This window comes from Pagrus major, chromosome 4, assembly GCF_040436345.1.
Source record: "Pagrus major chromosome 4, Pma_NU_1.0".
NCBI classification, from domain to species: Eukaryota; Metazoa; Chordata; class Actinopteri; order Spariformes; family Sparidae; genus Pagrus; species Pagrus major.
The window spans coordinates 17,102,603-17,124,574 of NC_133218.1; the positions used below are offsets into that span (position 1 = coordinate 17,102,603).

The 21,972-nt window shown below is 37.3% G+C and overlaps 1 protein-coding gene across 2 annotated transcripts in view; it reads left to right on the plus strand.

Annotated features, from left to right (window-relative positions):
* The first annotated feature begins 1,178 nt into the window (after positions 1-1,178).
* scml2 (Scm polycomb group protein like 2) overlaps positions 1,179-21,972 on the plus strand; it is a 32,766-nt gene continuing 11,972 nt past the window's right edge. For both annotated transcript variants that reach the window (XM_073463790.1, XM_073463792.1), the window contains exons 1-7: positions 1,179-1,205; positions 6,635-6,722; positions 6,990-7,055; positions 8,868-8,938; positions 9,213-9,447; positions 10,346-10,434; positions 11,591-11,834. In XM_073463790.1, the coding sequence (XP_073319891.1) occupies positions 6,701-6,722; positions 6,990-7,055; positions 8,868-8,938; positions 9,213-9,447; positions 10,346-10,434; positions 11,591-11,834 (727 nt within the window). In that variant the 5' untranslated portion in view covers positions 1,179-1,205; positions 6,635-6,700. The remainder of the gene's footprint in view (positions 1,206-6,634; positions 6,723-6,989; positions 7,056-8,867; positions 8,939-9,212; positions 9,448-10,345; positions 10,435-11,590; positions 11,835-21,972) is intronic.

The window sequence follows — 21,972 nt, forward strand, 5'->3', positions numbered from 1 at the left end:
TTGAATTTCGAATTCAATAATGGTCCAGGCCGATAATCAATCGACCCAAAATATACAGTTTATATACATGTAAATATATGCATAATTTACTTTTACTTGTACTTTTGATACTTAAGTACATTTCTTTTGCCAGAAAATTACTTTTGATCCAGTATTGATCTCCCGACATTGTATTCATAAATTTGGCTGCTTCATTGTGGCCTATTATTACCAGTGATGTAATGTAAGTAAGTACATTTACTTAAGTACTATATATACTATACTATATACAATTCTGAGGTACTTTATTGAGTATTTCCATTTTCTGGTACTTTATACTTCCACCCTACTACGATTTGGAGGTAAATATTGTACTTTTTACTCCACTACATTTATTCGATAACCAAAGTTACTAGTTACTTTGCAGATTACACAAATCAATCGGCAAACAGATTTTTAAAAAGAAGAGAATTATCAGAAAAATGTTGAATATTGAATTCGATAATCGCCCAGACTGATAGTCAACCGCCCCAAAGTATACAGTATAAATACATGTAAATATATACGTATGATTTACTTTTAGTTTTGATACTTAAGTACATTTAATATCAGATATTTTAAGACTTTTACTCAAGTACTATGTGACTTAGTAACATTTGGTATTCAAGTAAAAACTGGACTTTTTGACTGAGTATTTTTTACATTGTAGTATTAGTACTTTTAAAAGCATAAAAAGTATATTTGGTTCTTCCTCCATCATTAATAATAAACCATAATCTCCTCATGTTGTCCTCCTCAGTTTGTCTGCCTCTGTGTGGCCTGTTATCTCATCTATTGTAACAACAGCCAGTGTGTTTTGTCCTCGGTGTGTTTCCCTAACATCACTCTGACCTTCCTGCTCCTCCATCTCCTCCCTCACTCTCCTCCTTCACCACAAACAGGAAACACACTTTTCAATTTTCGTTCCCACACGACGTGCAGTTTATTACCAAGCACCGACACGAAGCAAAATCCATCTAAATCAAAGGACTAATTAATAATTTCCCCCTTCTCTGTCTCTCTGTGCGCTTCTTCTTCTTTTTTTTTTTTTTTTTTTTTTTTCACCTCCAGTGGAAAAATATGAATTAGAGCACTGCGTGGTGGACATGCGCGGAGCTGCAGCGAATATGGCGGCTTGCATCTGATAGAAAGTGAGGAATCTCCCATCAAAATCCCCTGCTCAGACGGTGGGTACGGCTCATGTCTCATTATTACTCGGGTTTGTCTCTCGTTTTGTTTTGCGGGGACGGATGAGAAGGCGCTCGGCCCCCCTCTCGTCTGTCCCCGCAGTGTGGTGGACGGCGGAGCGTGTTGACAGTGTCTCCGTGCAGGCGGACGGCAGCTCGGTGCGGACTGTGCAGCAGCAGCGACATTGAACTCTGCAGATTTCCCTTTGCTTTCTGTTTACTGGCTCCCTGCGGAGGATTACACCGCAACTAAGAAAAAAACGCTTGGCACGTTCGATCCCGCAGCTTTTCTACTATCACACCCCCGCCGCTGTAACGCAACGTTAGCAGCGTTTTTTTAGCCCGCATGATGAGCCCCGTCCCGCCCACAAAATGTGACCATAAACCAAATGAAAATGCGTCACAGACTTTTCTTCAAATTAAATGACATATTCTGCTGATTCAGTCTTTCCCCCTCCGAACATAAATCATGCAAATGAGAGTCAGATATGATCTTCTTCTTTTCTTCTTCTTCTTTTTTTTTTAAATCAACCACACATGCAACCTAAACCCAGAGAGGTGTGATGAGTAACCTCAGTGTTGGTGTGAAGAAAACACTTTGGATGACAGATGTTGTGTGATCAAAGTTGTTGGATGTGAGATGATTGTGGAGGTGACGCCCTGCAGCCTCTCTTTCAGCAGTAATGTGATCCTCTCAGTCTCCTGCCTCCAAACTGTCCTGCCTCACACTGAAAACATCAAAACATGGCTCTCAGTCGAGATGTGTAGCTTGATCTCTTTAAAAAGAAAAAAAAGAGAGGCTTATTTCCCCTGTAGTCCTGCAGAAGGATGTGCTGCAGGGTAAATATGCAAACTCACTTTGTCAGTTGCAGATGTAACATTGCATCAGATAGAGCTGAAACTGTCTGTCAGAGCAACTTTTAATCAACATTTAAGTCATTTGTCAAGCAAAAATGCCAACGTTTGCTGCTTTCCTCTGTTTTAAATGCGAAAAGTGACTCATGGGCTGCAACTAACAGTTATCTTAATTATTGATTATTCTGTCTTTTTGTATTTATTTGTCTCTAATATGTCTTTACTAAATCCCAGAGCCAAGGGTGACAAATGCAGAACAGTTAAACAAAACGAAAGATATCCAGTCTGAAGGTGCAGTGTGTAGTTTTAGACATTTTCATCAGAAGAGAAAAATCTTCATTGACTGATTTTTTTAAAAATGTCTCAACAAACTAAATAAACAAACTATCTATGTTTTCATGACTGAATAAACAAACTGACCTCAAAGGACAACACAGTTTCATACTGTTTCTCTTTGTTTATATGTGGCGGACCCTGCCACCTTTCTAGCTTCAAACAGTGTTCTGGGGACCCTATTTATTTTCCTCTGAGAACAGCTTGTTTATTCAGTTAAGGAAAAAAAATTATATTTCTGAGTTTGTATTATTACCTCATTAATATTATAAATAATAAAGTTCTGAGTTTGAATTTCTTCTCCAAAACTACATAGTGCCCCTTTAAAGTCCCATAAAACAAAGCAAATCAGCAGAGTTTAGCAAATATTAATATTAAATATGAATCTACTGATGAACAGATTATCAAAACAGGTGTCAGTTTGTTTTCAGTAGACCGACTCATGGGGTGATCAGCTGATTTGCTGCTTTTCTTTGTCTTCAGTGATTGTAAACTGAATATCTTGAGGTTTTGGACAAAAATAGTAATTTGGAGACATTCACACAAAATAAAGTTTATGTTGTGTTGATATTTTAATAATTGTTTTGATTCCTTAACTGTAAATTTTATGTTCGAAATAATGACTTCTGAGGATTTACTTTTTTCACAAAAAACAACAAGTTTCTTTTAGTTGTGAGAACAAATAATTGTATTACAAATGAAAATGTCTGTTTCACTTTTATGTTTTAAACATGTAAAAGAAACCTATGCAAAAGTTTTCAGTGCTGAAACAATTGGTTGATTTATGGATTATTAATCAACATTATTATTTAAGTCATTTATCAGGCAAAAATGCTACATTAATGGTTCCAGCTCCTCAAACGTCTGGATCTGCTGCTTCACTCTGTTTTTTGTTTACTATAAATGTAAAAAATTTTGAGAAGCAGTTTGAAGCCGTCGCCTTGAGCTTGTATTTTCTATAAATGTCCTGTTTTAAAGAATTAATTAATTAATTAACTGCACAAGTAATCCACTGTTTGTTGTGGAAGATACTTTATTATTCACAGAAATGTTCCTACTGTGACATTTTGTCTTTCATGTAACCTGAAGCAGGATATAACTTTCAGTTCAGTGTATTTCGGTCATCATTAACAATTTTAAACAACAAAAAATATATTGACCCAAAAGGTGTAGGCAGGTCCAACACTTTTCATAAACAAAAAGGTCACACCTGAGTTTTATATTTGTTTACCACCTTATTTTAAACTTGTCTTTTAAATTTTGTCCTTACCTGTTGTTTGCCTGTTCCCCTGAGTTCATACTGACTCTCTAATTCCAGACAACCTCTGAAGACAGTTAGGAAGCCAGTTATTTTGTGCTTTATACATTACCTGTGTAGTTTTATGATCAAAAATAGCCTATACTTTGTGAAGTTACGCAATGAATTTACAATATTTGTGTGAGTATCAAATCTAAAAGTGTAAATTGCTTCACAACGCAGACTAAATATATGATTTTCTTTTAAAATTTTGCATCTTTGCGTATAAAGTAAAAAAGTATAAAGTTTTCGCATGAGAGAAAATGCTATCAGTAACACTTTGACAGCTCCTCCTGTCAGAGAAAACTTACAACCTCCCTTGAAACGAGGTCTTGGGTCATTTTTCAGATCTTCTCACTGTTCAGGTTGCAGAACATTACACTAATCCCAGATAAGTGGCTGCCTTAGTGGAAATGGAGGGTTGTAAAAAATTAAGTGCTTCCTGGTCTGCCGGGCGTTTTTTTTGTCTGACCCTCTTGAGCGAGGCAGACAGACCAGCGCAAACACTGAACCAGTCTGGAGCTGGAATCCTTTTCAAGTCGGCCAGCAGACGTCCCACATCCACACGTCTTAATGGCTTTTTATGGCAGCTTGGAATCTTTATGGCTCCTTCTGACTCAATGGGATTCGCTGCAGAGATAGAGGGGTCTTCAGAGGGAGGGACAGCCACAATACATTGCAGATGCTAGAACACAAGGAGAGGAGATGTTATCCGGCTTCTTTTGGGATTTTAAGCTTTTGAATTTCTGGATTTAATTTTGAATGTATCACTTTTTTGATCCTCGGGTGCCTTGGATTATTTTCTGCTTCGTTTTGAGCTATCACTATGTACGGACTTTGCGGGGAGAGTGGCTGTGCTCAGGGCCTTTGTGAACCTGGATGTTTTCAGCATAAATAGCGTGGTAACGTTTTTATTTGATTTTTCATTTTCAAAGGGTCTCAGGAGTACATTTCTAAGCTGCTAACTCAAACCTTTTATCCAGAGGAGGTTGTGTAGACTTGTTAAATAACAACACGTCATTTTTTGGGCACTTTTTTATTTAGGTCCACTTAAATCAACAGGAGCGACATGTTCATGGTGTTGTACGACAAGTATTTATTATGCAAAACTAATAAGATTTGATGTTTTGACTGGTATATTATGCATCTTTAATGACGGCTGTATTTTTGATGTGCAAAGTTTGAGTAAATCATAGAGTGTTTTCTGATTGTATCAAAGTTGTGAGTAACAAGATTCGGTATCGCAGGATTATGGTGATGCAAACAGAAAAATATTACAGACTACAACAGAATATAACCTGAAGCAAGTTGCAGTAAAACAGAATCTTTAAGTGATTTTGAGATTATCGTGTCGTTCTCATTGAAAACAAATATTTGATGGGCTCCCAATGCTCTCAGAGCAGCATCGTGCCCAAAACTAATTTCTTCCTACTGCAGATAAAAATCTTTATAAATGTAAATTTAAGACTATAATATATATACTATAATATATAGCCTAATTTTTTTTTTATGTTTTGAAAAAAGGCTAAATTATTTCCTAAAGCAGCGGGGCACTGTAGGTTTAGACAAACATGACTTAAACAGGCGTAAATAGTGCATTTGTTGGGGACTATTTTCAGCCATGGATGAATACACATTGATATATTAATATTAATACACATTAATTTGATGCTCTAGTGAATATTTACTGCAGACAGATGGTTCCATGTGGGATTGACTCAAAATAAACTACACTGTGTGTATTCATTGTAATGAAGGAACATGTCACTCATTTAAACAGTGTAGCTCACTGTGTACGGCTTTGGCTTCGCACTTCTACTCTGTGAGTTCAATCAGTTCATTTTTGGTTTTAGTTTTTTCATTGGATTTGTTGACAAGAAGAAAAATATCACAAAACAAATATTAACACTGTTGAACTTTACAAAAGAGGCAAGTTTATTTGTACAGCACCTTTCAACAACAAGGTGATGCAAAGGGTTTTACATGAGACATCAACAGCATTAAAGGACAAGTTCACCCAAAAATGATGCTGATAGAAAATCAAAACATTTCTGGAGCTTCACAACAAAACAGCGTTGTAGCATTCTCCTAAACAAGTGAAGTAGATGGGGACTTGTTTTAATAAGTAAAAAAACAACTAATAACAAAAACAAAATGGCTTCATAGAGCTCGTCCGGCATAATCCAAGTCGCTGGAAGACCAGAGATCCCAAATTGATTTGAGAAGATGTTATTTTCACCCTTTTTTAAGTCAAAATTTTCTCTGGAAGCTGCTAAGCTAAAAGCGGTAGCACAAGTGCATGAGGGATCTTGGGGCTTCTGGAGACTTTGATTATTGAGCCATTTCTTGTTTTTTTTCCAATGTTTTTGTTTTATGTTTTACAAGAAGTCCCCATCTACTTCAGTTGTTTAGGAAAATGCTGAAACTCTGTTTTGCTGTGAAGCTCCAGAAATGTTTTTTGGAATTAGAGACACCATCCGACTTTCCATCGGCGTGAGTAGCTACAGGGCAGTCAAGATGTGAATAAATAGTCACAAATAGACTTAAATAGAATGTAGTGACAAACAGAGAAATCTTGATTTTAGAAAAATTATACCTCAAGTTTTCTGTGACTTTGTTCCAGATATGTGGCGCATCAAAACTGAACGCTGCTTCTCTGTGTTAAGTCTTGACTCTGGGGACAGTAAGCAGACCTGCGATAAACCATTCAGCACTGAGCAACAGCTGTGTTTTAAAATCAATTTCTGACACACAGGAAGCCAGTTCAATGATCTGCATGCCGGAGTGATGTGATCCACTTTCTTGGTCTAAGTGGACAAAAGTGGAATGAATTTTGCACGTAGGTTTAAGATCTCTTAATTTTAATGGAGCCAGTACGTAGTTTTACCGTGGGTCAGTGCATTCTGGATGAATTTTTTTCTGACTGTATCTGTCTCCTCTCCAGTGTCTGTGTAGGTAAAAGCCTGTCTGACTTCACCTCTCTGCAGCAGCACATTTAACCCTGCTCATCATGGGCCGAACACCACACAGAGGTAGGCCTTCATGTGACCGTTCTTCTGCTTGTCCTGTTGTTCTTAGATTGATTCTCAAATGTCTCAATTTGATCACAAAGATCAAAACGCTCCCTGATGTTTTCTGCCACATAATTAGAATTTTTGGTGTTTGCTACGTTTGAGGTTTGTTCATTTTCCCCTTGTTGCTGTCGCAGGTTTACTCGCCTTCATTTGCACAGTAATTATGGTCTGTATATCAGTCGCTCCCAAATCCTGATGAGCAGTTCAATCATCTTTTGATTTCAGATCAAAAGGAGGAGAAGGAGAGACGAAGCAGCATCACAGCAGGATCTGCCCTCGACAAATCTAACGGTTGGAAACTCTGATCTCTGCCTTGTTCCTCTTCATTGTTGATCCTTTCATTAGCAATCTAATCTAAAACATTTTGAGTTAATAGCTTTTTTGTTTCAGTCGTGTTTGTGACATTAATACTGATCTGTAACCTATTCTGTCTTTTTTCTGTAACTTCTGGGCTTGCTAACAAAAGCACTCAGTTTACATGTTAAACTGTCTCCTCGGAAAGTTTTAGCAACAGAGATTACCCTCTTCTCTTCTACTAACATTTATTAGTGTCTTGTATCTGAACCTCCTAAACTGGGCAGATTGAGCAACTGTGGGATCCATTGTAATTCATTGTACATGCAAACAATTTATTCGTGTCTGCTATGTTTATTATTTACTTAATTATGTCTAAATGTAGTGAAATGGAGAGATTTTGGTTACAGAGCCAGGGACTGACCACATGAGTTAGTAGACATCAAAAACAGAGCTAAAACACAGAGAACTGAGAATACTGGACATATGCTTGCCAGGAGGCCACAAACTCCGACTTTATTGCTACTGGCTACTGGATGTATGAATACAATTGTTTGCGAGCAAATAAGCAAATAAGATGATATTCACCGATGATAGTGGTGTGTGTCTGATGTGTCACGATTATCCCTGGACAAAATAATTGTGATTCACAATATTATCCCGATAATCATCAAACTATGCTTGAAACTCCAAATGGCACTAAAACATACTTAAATCACGTGTTGAATCAAGTGTTGAATACATTTCCACGTATCTGATTTTTCTTGGGGATACCGTGGACAAGCCGTGCCGTCAGCCATTGTGACAGGCTTAGGACTTTGGAATGGCTGAAAAAGATGCGTGCTCCACCCCTGTGTCAATTTTGTGATAATCTAGAAATCTTAATTCATATGAGGATATCGAGGATTGTCCTGATAAATTTACCACGATCAATTTATACTGAGTATTTATAGCGATCCGTAATAATATATAATACTGTCCCATCCCTGCTCTTGACATTCCTGCCATCAGTTTGTAAGGAATTTGCGAGCACTGAAAGATTCGTAGTTGAACAGCGGGTTAAAAAGGCTTTTGAAAAATGACTTAAAAAACATGAAAGAAGGTTATCTTAAAGTTTGTTTCATGAATTTTTTTGATCTAATTTGCAATCCTTCAGTGACAGCGTAATGAATAGCTGAATGACTTTATAACCATTCAATTAATCTTTTATCTAATGAAGATTTCTTTGTTTTCCGGCACAATAGGGGGAATAAATATCAACAAAAGAGATAGATAATTATAGGGCTGGGTATATATTGAGTATCAAGAATTGTCTTGTCATTTGATACTACATTTTGATCCCCAAGGAGTTAATCTCAGTGTAAGTGAGCCACTAAGCATGCAGCATGATTGTCATGCATAGATAGAATAGTGCTGGTGGGTCACGCCCAGAGACGCGACTCACCATGTGTATGTGTGATGTAATCTTAATGATACCCAGAATAAATAAATAAATAAATAAATAAACATCAACAACAAACATTGGTTTTGGCATCAGCTGTCGACCGAATTATGATTTTAAACATGGTTATTGGTGTTGGCCCAGAATTTCACAATCCATCAAGTGGATCCCTACAATCCCTACTTTCCACTGCCCCCAAGTGGCTAAAAGAAATCAGTAGAATAGCACTTCAGAAGGTTTACTCCTCCTTAAAATATTTTGTGAACTCAGCCCGTTTTTCTTGAGTCAGTTTATTGTGGTATGTTTTAGTACTTTTCTCTCCTCGAACAATCTTTCATTAATCAGTATGTTTCTGTTTTTTTTGCTAGAACCGTTCAGTTGGGAAGACTATCTGAGAGAAACGTCCTCCATTGCAGCGTCGCCTAATTGCTTCAAACAAGTAGGTGTTCATTATGATGCATTTTTAAGGCCACATATTATTCATTTCCCTTTTATTGTGTCCTTGTATTTTTAATATTGTTAATTACAGTTTGCCGTGGCCGAAGACAAGCCTGGTCTTTCTGAGGTGTTTCTTAGTTACACGTCTTGTTTAAAGTGTCAGTCTGGTGACGCTTTTTTACTCTATCCTGGAGTAAAATTTGATGGGTCATCCAATCATAAGTGTCTTTATAATACATGACAGTGACTGAAGGTCTCTGTGTGTCCCCCTGCAGTCCAGAGTTCCCCCCTCCAATGACTTTAAAGCAGGTATGAAACTGGAGGCTCGGGACCCTCGCAACTCTAACTCCGTGTGCATTGCTACGGTGATGGGCATGATGGGAACTCGTCTCCGCCTGCGTCTGGACGGAAGTGACAACACCAACGACTTCTGGAGACTGGTCGACTCGTTAGAGATCCAACCAATAGGAACGTGTGAGAGGAATGGAGACATGCTGCAGCCACCGCTGGGTGAGTGTCTTTAAACTGTTACTATCTAGTTTCACAAACACACAGTTTTTCAGTGTGTTTGTGAAGTATTTTAATTCATGGAAAAATAGAAACAAACAAATACTTACTCAAAAGTATCTAGATGCCACAATTCTACACACAGGTCCTTTTAATTAAAAATTACGTTACAATAACAGTATTTGAATCTTCAAGCCGCTACACACGAGCTGAACTGTGTGAATGTGTACAGACTGTGCTTCATTGACAAAGCTCTTTTTGACGTAATGGCTGGATTCCATTTAGCTGCTTTAGTTGTGCATTCTGGCTCATTGTCATGGCGTATTGGGAACCTTAATAGAACAGACCCATCCGCAACACTTTTATTCACACCTGTGGTCTTTCTGCTCTGACAAGTCAAAATGTCTGCTGTGAAAAGGCCAATGTCCCCCAGTTTCCCTTTTGTTTTGTTGAACCTGTTTGGGTGGGAAAACTTAAAACATTATCATTTTGATTACTACATTGATCCTCGCTCAAATTTCTTTTTTCATCAACTATTCAAACAGGTCTGGTGTTGTGCTTATTGATGGCTTGTTTCCCAGTTTGGAGACACAGTTGACTATTCAGCTCTGTGAGAAGACTACTAGAATACTACATTACACACAATCTGTATGCTCTGTGATCTGTTGGTCTGTTCTGTACATGCGATCTGTTGCATGTCTGTCCGTCCTGTGAGAGGGATCCCTCCTGTGGCTTCCATTTCTCCTCTGCTAAAAGGATTTTTTTGGGGGGGAGTTTTTCCTCACTCAAATCGAGGGTCAAAGGACAGATTGTAAAACCGCCTGAGGCCATGTGATTTGTGATCTTGAGCTATATAAATTTAACTGACTTGAACTTGAATTGACTCTAATCTTGTGTTCAGGTTTCAGGATGAATGCCTCATCGTGGCCCATGTTCCTCCTGCGGACGCTGAGTGGGGCAGAGATGGCTCCTGCTTCTGCTTTCAAAAAGGTAGTGATGACAACTGGAAGGAGCTACTGGAGGCCAGTTCTGATGCATTTATATATTTTATTACTGACCTTACCTGATGGCACTTTGAGGTCGTCAGTTGAGCTTACTGATGTGATGTCACAAAAATTAAAGTAATAGTTTGGGCCTTTTGATGTGGAGTTGTATAAGGTACTCATCCCTAGTCAGTGTGTTACCTGCTGTAGATGACCGTCAGCTCTCCCCCTGTGTGGAGAAGCAGCGTATAGCACCGACAGGAAAGCAGAGCATTGTGCTACTAAACGGTACAGACAGCAAGACGTGTTTTAAAAACCTAAAAGAAAAAAAGGAAAAAAAAATTATTTATATATATATATATATATATATACATATATATATATATATATATATATATATATATATATATATATATATATATCCTTTTAAGTGTACACTATGTTTTGAACATTTGTGGTGCTTTACATTTTCATCAGACAGCCTTTCCCTTTGGCACTACATTCCCTCAACCATACAACGTCCATATTCCTGCACACAAGCGCAGCTTTGCCTGCCCCGCACTGTATTACATGGCTGTCTGATGGCAATGTAAAGCACCACAAATGTTCAAAATATAGCGTTATTGAGGCCTTCTTTTAGGTGGCTAAAATATGTCTTGTTACAAGCTGCGGTGATCACTTTTCTCTTGGTTTCATCCAAACGAGGAAACAATAATGGAGACTCCCTTTCTAGTTAAAGCCTTGAAAACAAGGTGTCCTAATCCTTTCACAGTCAGTGTTAAGGAAACTCTGAGCTCTATTACAGCCTTTAAATGAATAAAACATTAAATTTGTTGATTTGTTGCCTATATAAATCTTGATTTGAAAATAATCATTGTTTTTGTGTAGTCAATCATTATTGCAGTAATCATCAGAAACACAAGGGGGAGCCACTCATTTTTCATAAACACTGGATAGACACAGCAGCATTGTAAGTTTGCAGTATTTATGACAGAAAAAGTTGGAGAAGAAGGCATTTTATTTCAATATAATTGGAGCCAAAATTATGTTTAGTCTTAAGTAACATTTTACATATACTGGTTACATTTTTGCACAATTTAGCTATTTGTTGACTTAAAAACAGATTATGAGATTAATTTGCTTGTTTATGTGTGTGTATTTAGGAACCTGCCAGCCCTGCTAAAAACTACTTCCAACCTGGTATGAAGCTGGAGGCGGTGGACAGGAAGAACCCCTACCTGATTTGCCCTGCCACAGTGGGAGAAGTCAGAGGTCAGGAGATTTTCGTCATGTTTGACGGCTGGCGAGGCGCCTTCGACTACTGGTGCCCCTTCGACTCGAGAGACATCTTCCCCGTCGGCTGGTGCGCCCTGACAAAACACAGCTTACAGCCGCCAGGAAACTTCTGTAAGTGCTGCTTCCATTACTGTATTATTTCTTCTCGTGCAGCGATCCGGGCACTGTGAATTCAAGTTGTTTAGAACAATTTGAGCAAAGATTTAAATTCTTTACCAATGTTTATAGGATTTTGTGTGTTAATGGTGGCAATGTACATTTCTGCAAACCATGTATATATGTAGAAACTTTAGAAATTATTATGTTGTATTTTTATTGTTTGCAACGCTGTGTTTATGCTCTGGTTAAGTTTAGGCACAGGAACCCTTGGTTAGGGTTAGGAAAAGATTTTCAGGTTTTCATACTGTTGTTTGTTGCCACCACCACTGCACCCTGCAGATGTTCCAGCTATTTTTTTGTCGGCACAAACAAGGTCCTGTCAAAATAAATCATTTTTTTGTTGCCAAAAACACAGTTAGAAAATGTCCCTAAAAATATCCAGTCCAGTGACACATATAAATGTTAAAAGTCTCAAACTGCTGTCACTGGCTTAAACATGTAACATGAATGTGATAAGACAGGTTTTGTAGAAAAGTCAATATAGTACATATTACCAGTGGTTTACAGAAACTGCCAACATTTTATCCTGGCTTTAATATATCATGATGATTAGAAAGGGACATTACTGCTCAAGTGCTCATTGGCAGAGACTGAGGTTCATAAAGGATTAGGGTTGTTTGATCCCACTGATAAATTTAACAGTCAGAAAATGTTCATGATGTTCATCTCGTAGTTATTGTTGCAATAATAGGCAGGTGTTGAATCTCAGATCTTTGAATTGCAATATCCAATCCTCATCACTAGAGAGCAGCAGGACACATAGTGTGATGTATCTGCTTCATTGTTGCAGGCTAACAACTGAGTTGTGGCAACTGTCACAAACATCTCAGCATAGTTGTAAAGTTGTCCTAAAAGTGAAACAATTTATAACAAGCAGATGAAAACCTTTATTGTTTTTTGCATTATCATTCCTGATAGGCTGCTGGGTTTCATATATCTGCCAGCTGTAGCCTGGAGCCATTATCAGCACAGAGAGGCCTTGTTGTTCAGAGCTTCTTGAATCTGTCTGGATCCCTCTGAGATCACAATGTGTCTCAAACAGTTGATAGGAATTTGCTTCGTTGCTTGCACAGTGCTAATCTGCGGCCCTGACCAGTGGTGGAAGAAGTACTGAAGTGAAATTTCACTGTTAACAACAAAGTCAGTGCTTTATAAACCATTTATTTAGCAATTGTAAAGGTCAGTTGCATCCAAATAATGTTTATAAATGAACTGCACAGTATAAATGAACCACTTACCAAGTATTATAGACATCAGTTGCAACTTTACAATAAATGATAAAATGGTTTATAAAGCCTTTTATTGTTAAAGTGAAATAACTATTCACATAAGTTAAAGTGTAGCAGCTGTACGTGTTGTACCTTGGTGGCAATAACAAGAGTGTAAAAATAGTCAAATAAGATTAGTAAAAGTTCTGCATTCAAAATTTCCCTGGAGTAAAGATGCACAAGTTCTAGCTTACAAATACTGAAAGTACCAAATGTAGAATGACTCATTATGGCCCCTGTCAGAAGGATATATACTATATTGTTGGTTCACAATCAACATTGACATCAATGTTTATGTACCTGTGTTAGCACAACAGCTAATTAGCAACTAATTTTAACCAATTTATATATTGCTGGGTAGATGAATCTAAAAGAATACATCAGAATTAATTCCCTTATTTTGGTTTTAACTAATATAGAAAGTAATAGTTTGTATCAATAAAAAAGCTTTTTAATAAATGCAGTAGACTAAAACTATTTTCCCCTCGAACATATAGTGAAGTATAAAGTATTATAAAATGGACATGGTGAAGTTCAAGTATCTCAACATTGTACTGAGTACAGTACTTTTATTTCACTGTTTGTTCACAGTGAAATAACTATTAGCCAGACTATAAATAAATCATTTATTAATGATGGTTATTATAAAGTGTTGCAAATAATTGTTCAGGGCTACTATTGGGTAAAGTAATTGCTTATTAATTATGAAGTAATTGTTAAAGTAATTATGTAGTACTGTGACATAATGTGTTAATGTGTGGTGTGAGGTGGCCAGTGAAGTGTTGGTTCCATTATTCTTATAATAGGAAAAAATACTTGAACACAGTCGGCTGCCACTTTGTTCCATAATTATGCTGTGATTTTTTAATTGAGTGCTGAGCAGAAACATTGTAGAAGATGCAGAATTATAGTCTTTACTTTAGACTTTATTCAGTGCTGGTTTTCAGTTAAACAAGTTTCCTAAAACTAGAAGAAATTTGGAGGAAGCAGCTCGGTTCGTGCCTCCTCTGTTGGTGTTTAACCCTCTGCTCTGTGTTCAGTTCTCTTCTTTGTTGGTGGGGTTGTGACCTGCAGCACTGACCTCCACATTGACTCTGCAGAGCTCCCTGAAGATTCAGCTTGAATAGATTCCAGTTTCTGATCTTTTTCTCATATATTAATCCACTACTTTACATGACCACGGGCTGTTTTTTTAATGTGTGATTGTTCGGCTGTTTTTGGCTCCATTTTGTCTTTTTTAAAGCGGTGACAAAGCAGCTTCGCAGTTGAAGCAAGAACAATCACTGATTTTCCACAGAGACAGATTTATAGTCACGTATGCTGAGAAATAACAAGTTTGAGGTTATAATCTTGTGTATAGTGTTGTGTTTGCACATATCACCTGCTTTAAACTGTCTCAGTCTTCTCTGGTACGTCCTTGTTTTTTTTCCTGTTTTATTTTTTTAAAGAAGTTGAATATGAAAGATGTGATCTGCTTGAGTTAAATTTGGTTTTATTGTTTATTTGGAGTAAAATAAATGGATGTTTAATTACTGAAAAGTATATTTGAGTGTAGTTTAATGTAGACAGCAGTCCGTCTGGATAAGGACGCACAGAGGAAAAGTGTCATCAAAACTGTCAAAATTAATAGAATTATAGGTTTAACCTTTCATTATAACATTTTCAGTTCTGTTTACTTTATGATAGCTTTGTAGCCAATGTTGTTATTCATCAAGAAACTCTTAATTAGGTAAAAATAATGGCAACCAGCTAATTTCTTCCATCTTTTTTAAGATAATTCAAAAGCAGATTTAAGTCATTCAGACAAATTAACCATTTAAAAAAATTCTGTGATGCTTTATTTATTTATTTTCTATATTTAAATGACCAATTTGAAATGCTGAAATAAAAAAAAATCATATATATTTTCGATGTAATACCCTCAAGAAACAAAAAATGTTCTATTTTGAGATTATTAACCACACATTATTCATTATTGTCTTTATAGAGGAGCCTATATATCACACTCACACTCTATTTTTCAAAGTAGGGCTGACAACATGATTATCATGGTCTAAAGAATTCACAATAATGATATTATCACACTAAAATGTGTACATTGTAATAATAATAATAAAAATAATGCTAGCAGTCAAATTCATCTTTAACTTTGTTTACTGTGTGTTGTGTCTCTATTTTTGCAAATTAATTACACTCAAAATACAAGTGTAGAGAGATGGAGATAGAGTCTGTAACCACAAGTACAGCGTACAAAAAGAACAGTTACACTATGAGAAATATAGATAGAAATGTAAATGATTTCAGGAGTGATGTATTATTAACACAATATTAATATTTTATTGTTAAATATCATGATCATCGTCATTATCGGTGTAACGTGACACCTCTATTTCTAAGAAACATTAAAACAAAAGCAGCAACAACATAAAACAAACGCTGCACTGCCGCAGACAAGCTGTCATAAAGGACATAACCTTTCAGTGTACCTGTTTCCATGCAGCATTTCAGTTCATATTTGTTTATATTGAATGTATTTGTTTTACATTTTTTGATTTATAAATATGATACATTATTTACAGGAGTTTCTATTTCTATGAAAATAGGCGATCAGCTGATTAAATCCTTGTGAATTGACTAATTTTAAAATATTTCTCAGTTCTTTTCTAACCTTTCAAAAATGTGTTAATAGTGTAAATTTGTCTGTGGCCCCTTCAGATAACACAAACATTACACCACTTCCTCCTGTGGGTTTTTACACACTCCTAATTTTCCCATGCTGGACTCCTGTATGTATCCGTGTAAATCAGAGCTTTGGTTGATTTTATGAAGTGTGAAGGCGGTACTGAACTATTAATTATCAATCAGGATGTAATTATATGGTAATTACGCTCAGCAGTTACAGGATGTGATTTGCACTAACGCCGGAGCTTTATGTTTAAGCTTTAGCTGTTTAGTTTCTTTGGCAGATATTAAGACATTTGTCATCCATCAAAATCATTTTGACAAATGTTTCTGCAGAGAGTCTGTTGATTCTGAAGTTGGGGTTTCAGCAGGTGTAATAAATATCAATCATCATCATTTCCTCCCTTCACCCTGTTGTTGGTACCCACTGGTCAGGAAACATGTGGCTTTGAATAACCCAGACCTACAACCTTCTTGATTAATGGGAAGTGTGCGTGTGCGTGTGCGTGTGCGTGTGTGCCACGCGCGTGTCTGTGTGTGTGTGTGTGTGTGTGTCTGTGTGTGTGTGTGTGTGCGTGTGCGTGTGTGTGTGTGTTATGTTGGGATCCCTCCACTTTATTGATGGATGACAGCACTTACATGACTGTTGGAGCATGTTCCCCATCCTCAGGCAGTGTGGATACAGTAGAGAGGCTGTAATATCTGCTTCAGACTCAGGCTGTCATGGTATCAGACTCTGCACTACACCTTTATCATGGCCAACGAATTCACACTAACGATATTATTGTGAAATTTTAGAAATTTAAAAAATAAATTTGCAAGCAATCAAATCTAACTTTAACTATGCAAACTGTTTTTTGTCAAAAGATGCATAAGGCCAAACGTCTTCCATGTGTTTTTTTACAAGATATTATAATACTGCAATATGGTGACACCACTACTTCATACCAACGAAATACTAATCCCTGTGGTTGAAGATCGTGACGTGACATCTTTATATCTGCTTCTGAGCTCACCAGGGACCAGTTTCACAAAGCTAAGTTAGAAGGGTCTGTAGAGGTGAAATGTAACTGAAATCTGTTAGTAGGTACAGATTATGATTTTTACACACAAAGCATATGAAAGCCCTCTAAAATATGATCTTTTGTTTAAAGTCAAACTACCCAACAAGTACACCTGAAACAATCAGTCAGTTAATCACTTTAATAATCTTCGTGCTACAACATTTCATGGTTCCAGCTTCACAAATGTGGAGATTTGCTTTATTTCCTTTTTAATTATTTCAACACTTTAAATGTTTTTTTTTTAATAGATAAACAATCACAATGTTTGCTAACAATAACCTTCAGGTTGAAAAGCCCCTGCATCGCGCATTAGCTCACAGTTCATTGTCTTTTTTCATGATTTTATTTAAAGTGTATGAATCTCATTAATCTAAAATGCATGTTTGATGTTTTAATATCTCATTAATAACAAGACTTTAACCACCGATAGGTTGGAGACGGTTGTGCCACAAACTAAAGAAACTGGGAGTTTGAGTTTACCCCAAACTAGCAGCTAGTTTGAGATGCCGCTGTTGGGTAGATATCAAGAACGCTTGCAAAGCAACACGCTATAATAAGCACGACAGAAACATCAGATAGGTCGGAACATCCTGTATGTCTTTAAACGTTACAGTTACGGCTGAAAATGACAACTGAAATAAACATACAGCGCAATATAGGCTATAACTGTCAATCACAGGGGACATTTTTCTGCATTGTTCTTTCATTACATTAACATTACTTTACTTAAGTAACCTTTTTTAATGCAAGACAAGGCAGGAGAGTATTTTTAAAGTTTGGTACATGAACCACTTCCTCCATCACTGGTGGTGGAGGCCCATCTCTTAGATTCATGACATTAGTTCCACCTACAATAGTCGATGAATTTAGATGTTTATGTGAAGCTTGACTATTAGTAAAAACCTAAGCCAGAGTCAAAGTCTGTCTTTGTGTAACCAGACCCCGGTGTGAGGACAGATTTATTCTGTGTGTGTGAGTGCAGTGTGTGGGTAAAGAAAATAAAAAAAATAAAAAAACATAAGGATAATGTAAATCACTAGACAGCTAATGTTTGTATGCGAGTAAGTGAATAAGTAGGGCTCGGTTGAGGTGTTAATGAGCTGATAATTAGCTGTACATGTGAGAGAAGGAGTGAGAGACTCTGTAATTATTAAACTACATTTGAAAATTCTAATTAGCTTTCATCAAAGTTGTCCTGTTGTGACCCTGCAACACTTTTTTTTTGTAGAAAGCTATAGAGGATGCCAAGATTGGGTGTCTAATTGTTTTCTTTTTTTAAAAGTAAGCTTTCATCATTGTGAGATTTTTTTTTTTTTTTTATCTTTTGTGATAAGTCTTTTGTCTTTGCCATTTGGTATTAAATTGGGTTAGAGTGCAGAGAAGTAGTTTCTGAATAATGCATGAAGAAAACACGTCTGTATTTTTGCAGATACAGAGATGTTTTTATGGCTATATATGCCAAAATAACATTACTTTTTGTTACCGTAGACATTTACTTTTCTAAATACTTGACTAATGTAGACAGAAACAAGCTGCCATGCATTTTGACTCAATTGTACAAAGATATTAGTATTTAATAATACTAAAAATGACTATATGAGTGCTTTCTTTTTAAAAAAAATCAACGGTATACATTTATTGCTGCATTTTATTTTGAAATCATCAACCAACAAATCAACTTCCCAGTGGGTGTCCTGACAGATAAACTGAATAGACCTGAAGATACATTATGAATGCAAGACTAGCGTCAAGTAATTATATGTGTATCTATAAGGGCTGTTCAATTATAAATTTAACTGGGCCAGATTTTAAAACCAGGAAATGTATTTCAGCATAAACAGATGCAGAGGAATGGTGTAAAAAAATAGCAATCAGAATCAGAAATACTTTATTGATCCCTGAGGGGATAATGGTACGTTACAGTAGCTCCTTCTAGAATAGAAATATCACACCTTAGAGAGATTTGAATGAAATATGAATAGAGAAGACAAAAAGAAATAAAAGTAAAAATAAAATATAAAAGTAATAAAATATAAAATAAAATGTTTGCATTAAACTATGTGACAACTTGATATGTATTTACATTATTAGAGTTGCTACTAGAAATAGAGATGTAAGATATGTGCCACACTATAACCACAGTGTAGAAAATATTGACTAATATTACAGAATGTAATAGTTGACAGTAGTTAACAGTATGCAGTAAATAATTGCTACAGATAGGAGGAATAGAGGATGATTCAACATGATATTGCACAGAAAAACTGAACAGCACACAGTTGAATAGTTGTCGTCGGGGTTGGATGGTTAACTAATTACTTGTTAAAAAAATGTAGTCGGTAACATAAGAAGTATCACAATATTAAAGTAATGCTACTTGATTACTTCCCATTACCTTAATAGCAAACATAAATAATAATATATCATAATAATAATAATAATAAAGATGAGAAAAAAGAAATATCAATTAGATTACTTTTATTAACTCTTAATAACGTTAAAGGTTGAAATTGTAATCCCGTTAGTAATCCCCTTTTTTACTGAATGCACCTGTAATCTAATTACATGTTTTTGTCTGTAACTGAAATGGAATACAGTTTTTTTGTATCCTAATTATGTAATCCTGTTACATGTATTCTGTTACTCCCCAGGCCTGGTTGTTGTTGGTATATGATGACTTTTATGTACTTCACATCTATAAGCATATGTGTGTGAGACATATACGTGACATATTCACTATGTGTTGCTTAAATATTTTGTCATATATCAGATTTATGTTTGCTGAGCCACTTGGAGGTTGCTTCTGGCCCAGATGTGTCCCACAGGCTGCTGTAAGCCATATCTCATCAGCAGTTACTTCTTTCTTGATTATGCCATATCAGTGCTCCAGTTTGTCCTTCAGCAGATTAAGACGTTTCTGGCTGAAGGGACTTTTCCCGTGCTGGCTTCCTCTGATTTCTCTGCTCCGCATTGTTCCGGAGCCGGGGTGATATCCGACTGTGCGACTGTTTCCTGATGCTGGACCTGGCCATCTTTCACCAGGGAATGTCTGAATAGTCTAGGGTTACACTGAGGGGACGCCTCCTTCTGAGCTTTGAGAGCATTTGTGTGCGTGTGTGTTGAGGGAAAGCTTGCTTATGTGTGCACCAACTCCAGGAGTTCGCCCCTTGTCACCCGTTTCAATCAGGACTCTTCTGATCCAGTTTAACCTTTTACCCCCATCTCCCCATCCCCCATCCACTCTTGGAGCCCCACCGTTAACCCCTCTCCCCCGTCATCTCCCCCTCCCCCAGAGGCACGCTGAGAAGCAGGTGACTGATGTAGACTGTCGATATGGCCTACAGATAACATGAATAAAGGGCTCAACTCTCCCCTCCCACCCACTCTGCCTTCCCTCACTCTACCCCTCCCCTGTCCCTATGCAAATCTAAACACCCTCCTCCTCCTCCTCCTCTGCCCCCCCAACCCGCCTCTCCTCCCCCTGCTCATTCATTGGGAGGGAAGCTTTGCAGCGGCTTTAACCAGCAGCAGTAGCAGCAGCCGCAGCGTGGGCTTTGTTGTGGACTACAGCCGGGGAGAAAAGAGACGTGAGACACACGGAGACAACTGAGGAAGCAGCTGATAGAGGGACAGAAAACAGAAAGAAAAGATGAGGAGTGGATTTTAGAGGAAGTTAGGAAGAGGAAAACAATAGACAGAGGGGTAAACAAATCAAAGAGAGTTTCCAAAGAGAGAACCAGGAAGGGACTGTACTGGGTGACGGACATCAGTATTACTACTATCTCTACTCCTGCGATTACTACGTCTGCTACTACTACAAAAGCCACAACCGTAAAAGTGAAGTTCTGCTTTTTTTTGGTGGGGATTTCCTGGTGAGTTTGGTATGTTGATCTTTTTGTGCTTTTTCAAAAAAGAAAGAGAAACTTCTCAGTTCATGTTGCCAGTATTTATTTGTTAGAAGATTGTGTTTTAGGTAAAGTTTTAGGACTATATCTAGCAGATGCAATACATTTAAGTGAAGAGTAGGCACAATAACATGTTTCATTTCTGTGGAAGTATGCATGTTCCTTTTTTATAATAGGAAAGATAAATTTCCACTGAAACTTCCCTAAAATGTAACAGAGCCAGATGAATGAAAACTGCACATTCAAGTAATTTTCAGTCAATGAACCAGGAAGTGGTTGTCATGTCTGTGAAATTATTGTTAGTTTAGACTTGATTATATGTCCCTGCTAAGATTGTTTACTAAAAAGCTCATGTCGCCTTCATTTATTGTTTTAGTAAAAAAAGGAAGCGAAAGCTGAATCTGCCGCTCACATGAAAGCCATCGCAGCCTCCCACTCGGGTGTAAATGATTAAAGCTGCTGTTTCACACTTTTTTCTTTGTTTAACGGGAACACTTTTGAAATGGCTTGCACTGATTCAAATTCAGTGTAAATTGAAAGTAGAGGCCGTTGCTGTAGTCGGAAAGCCTCAAAGTCTGCAGATTTAACAGTATTGCTGGCTGTAATTAAGTTTGGAGCTCCATGTGTTTTTGATCATGTGTTTTTTTTGTGTGTGTGTGTAGAGCATCAGGAATTAGTTTGCAGAAGGCTCAGGCAAGGATTAGTGGATATCAGATATTTTCAGTACACTGATGTTACGCACCCGTCTTTGTTATTAGGCGAACATCTACACAAGTCACAGTAGAACAATAGTGATTTTGCAGAAGTCTTGTTGTTGTGTTTGTGCCCCAGAGCTATTTAAGTTACTTCCCCTTGCTGCTATCTGCACACACACACCTGAATCTGCAATTCGCCAGCTTCCTTCTTCGGATTCACTCAAAAGAACCACCCGTGTGTGTGAGTGAGTGTGTGTTTCTGAATGTGCTGCAAGGGTGCTCAGGATGTGTGTGTGTGTGTGTGTGTGTAATTAGATGAGAGGCAACTCTGTGCAGCCCCTCCCCCCACCCCCCAGACAGCAGACACACTTCTCAGCGACCCCGTTCACATGCGTGCACGTACACTCACACATGCACACGTTTCCTCGGGCTGTGGCACACACAGGTCAGCGGGTCGAGTTAGAATTATATAGTCA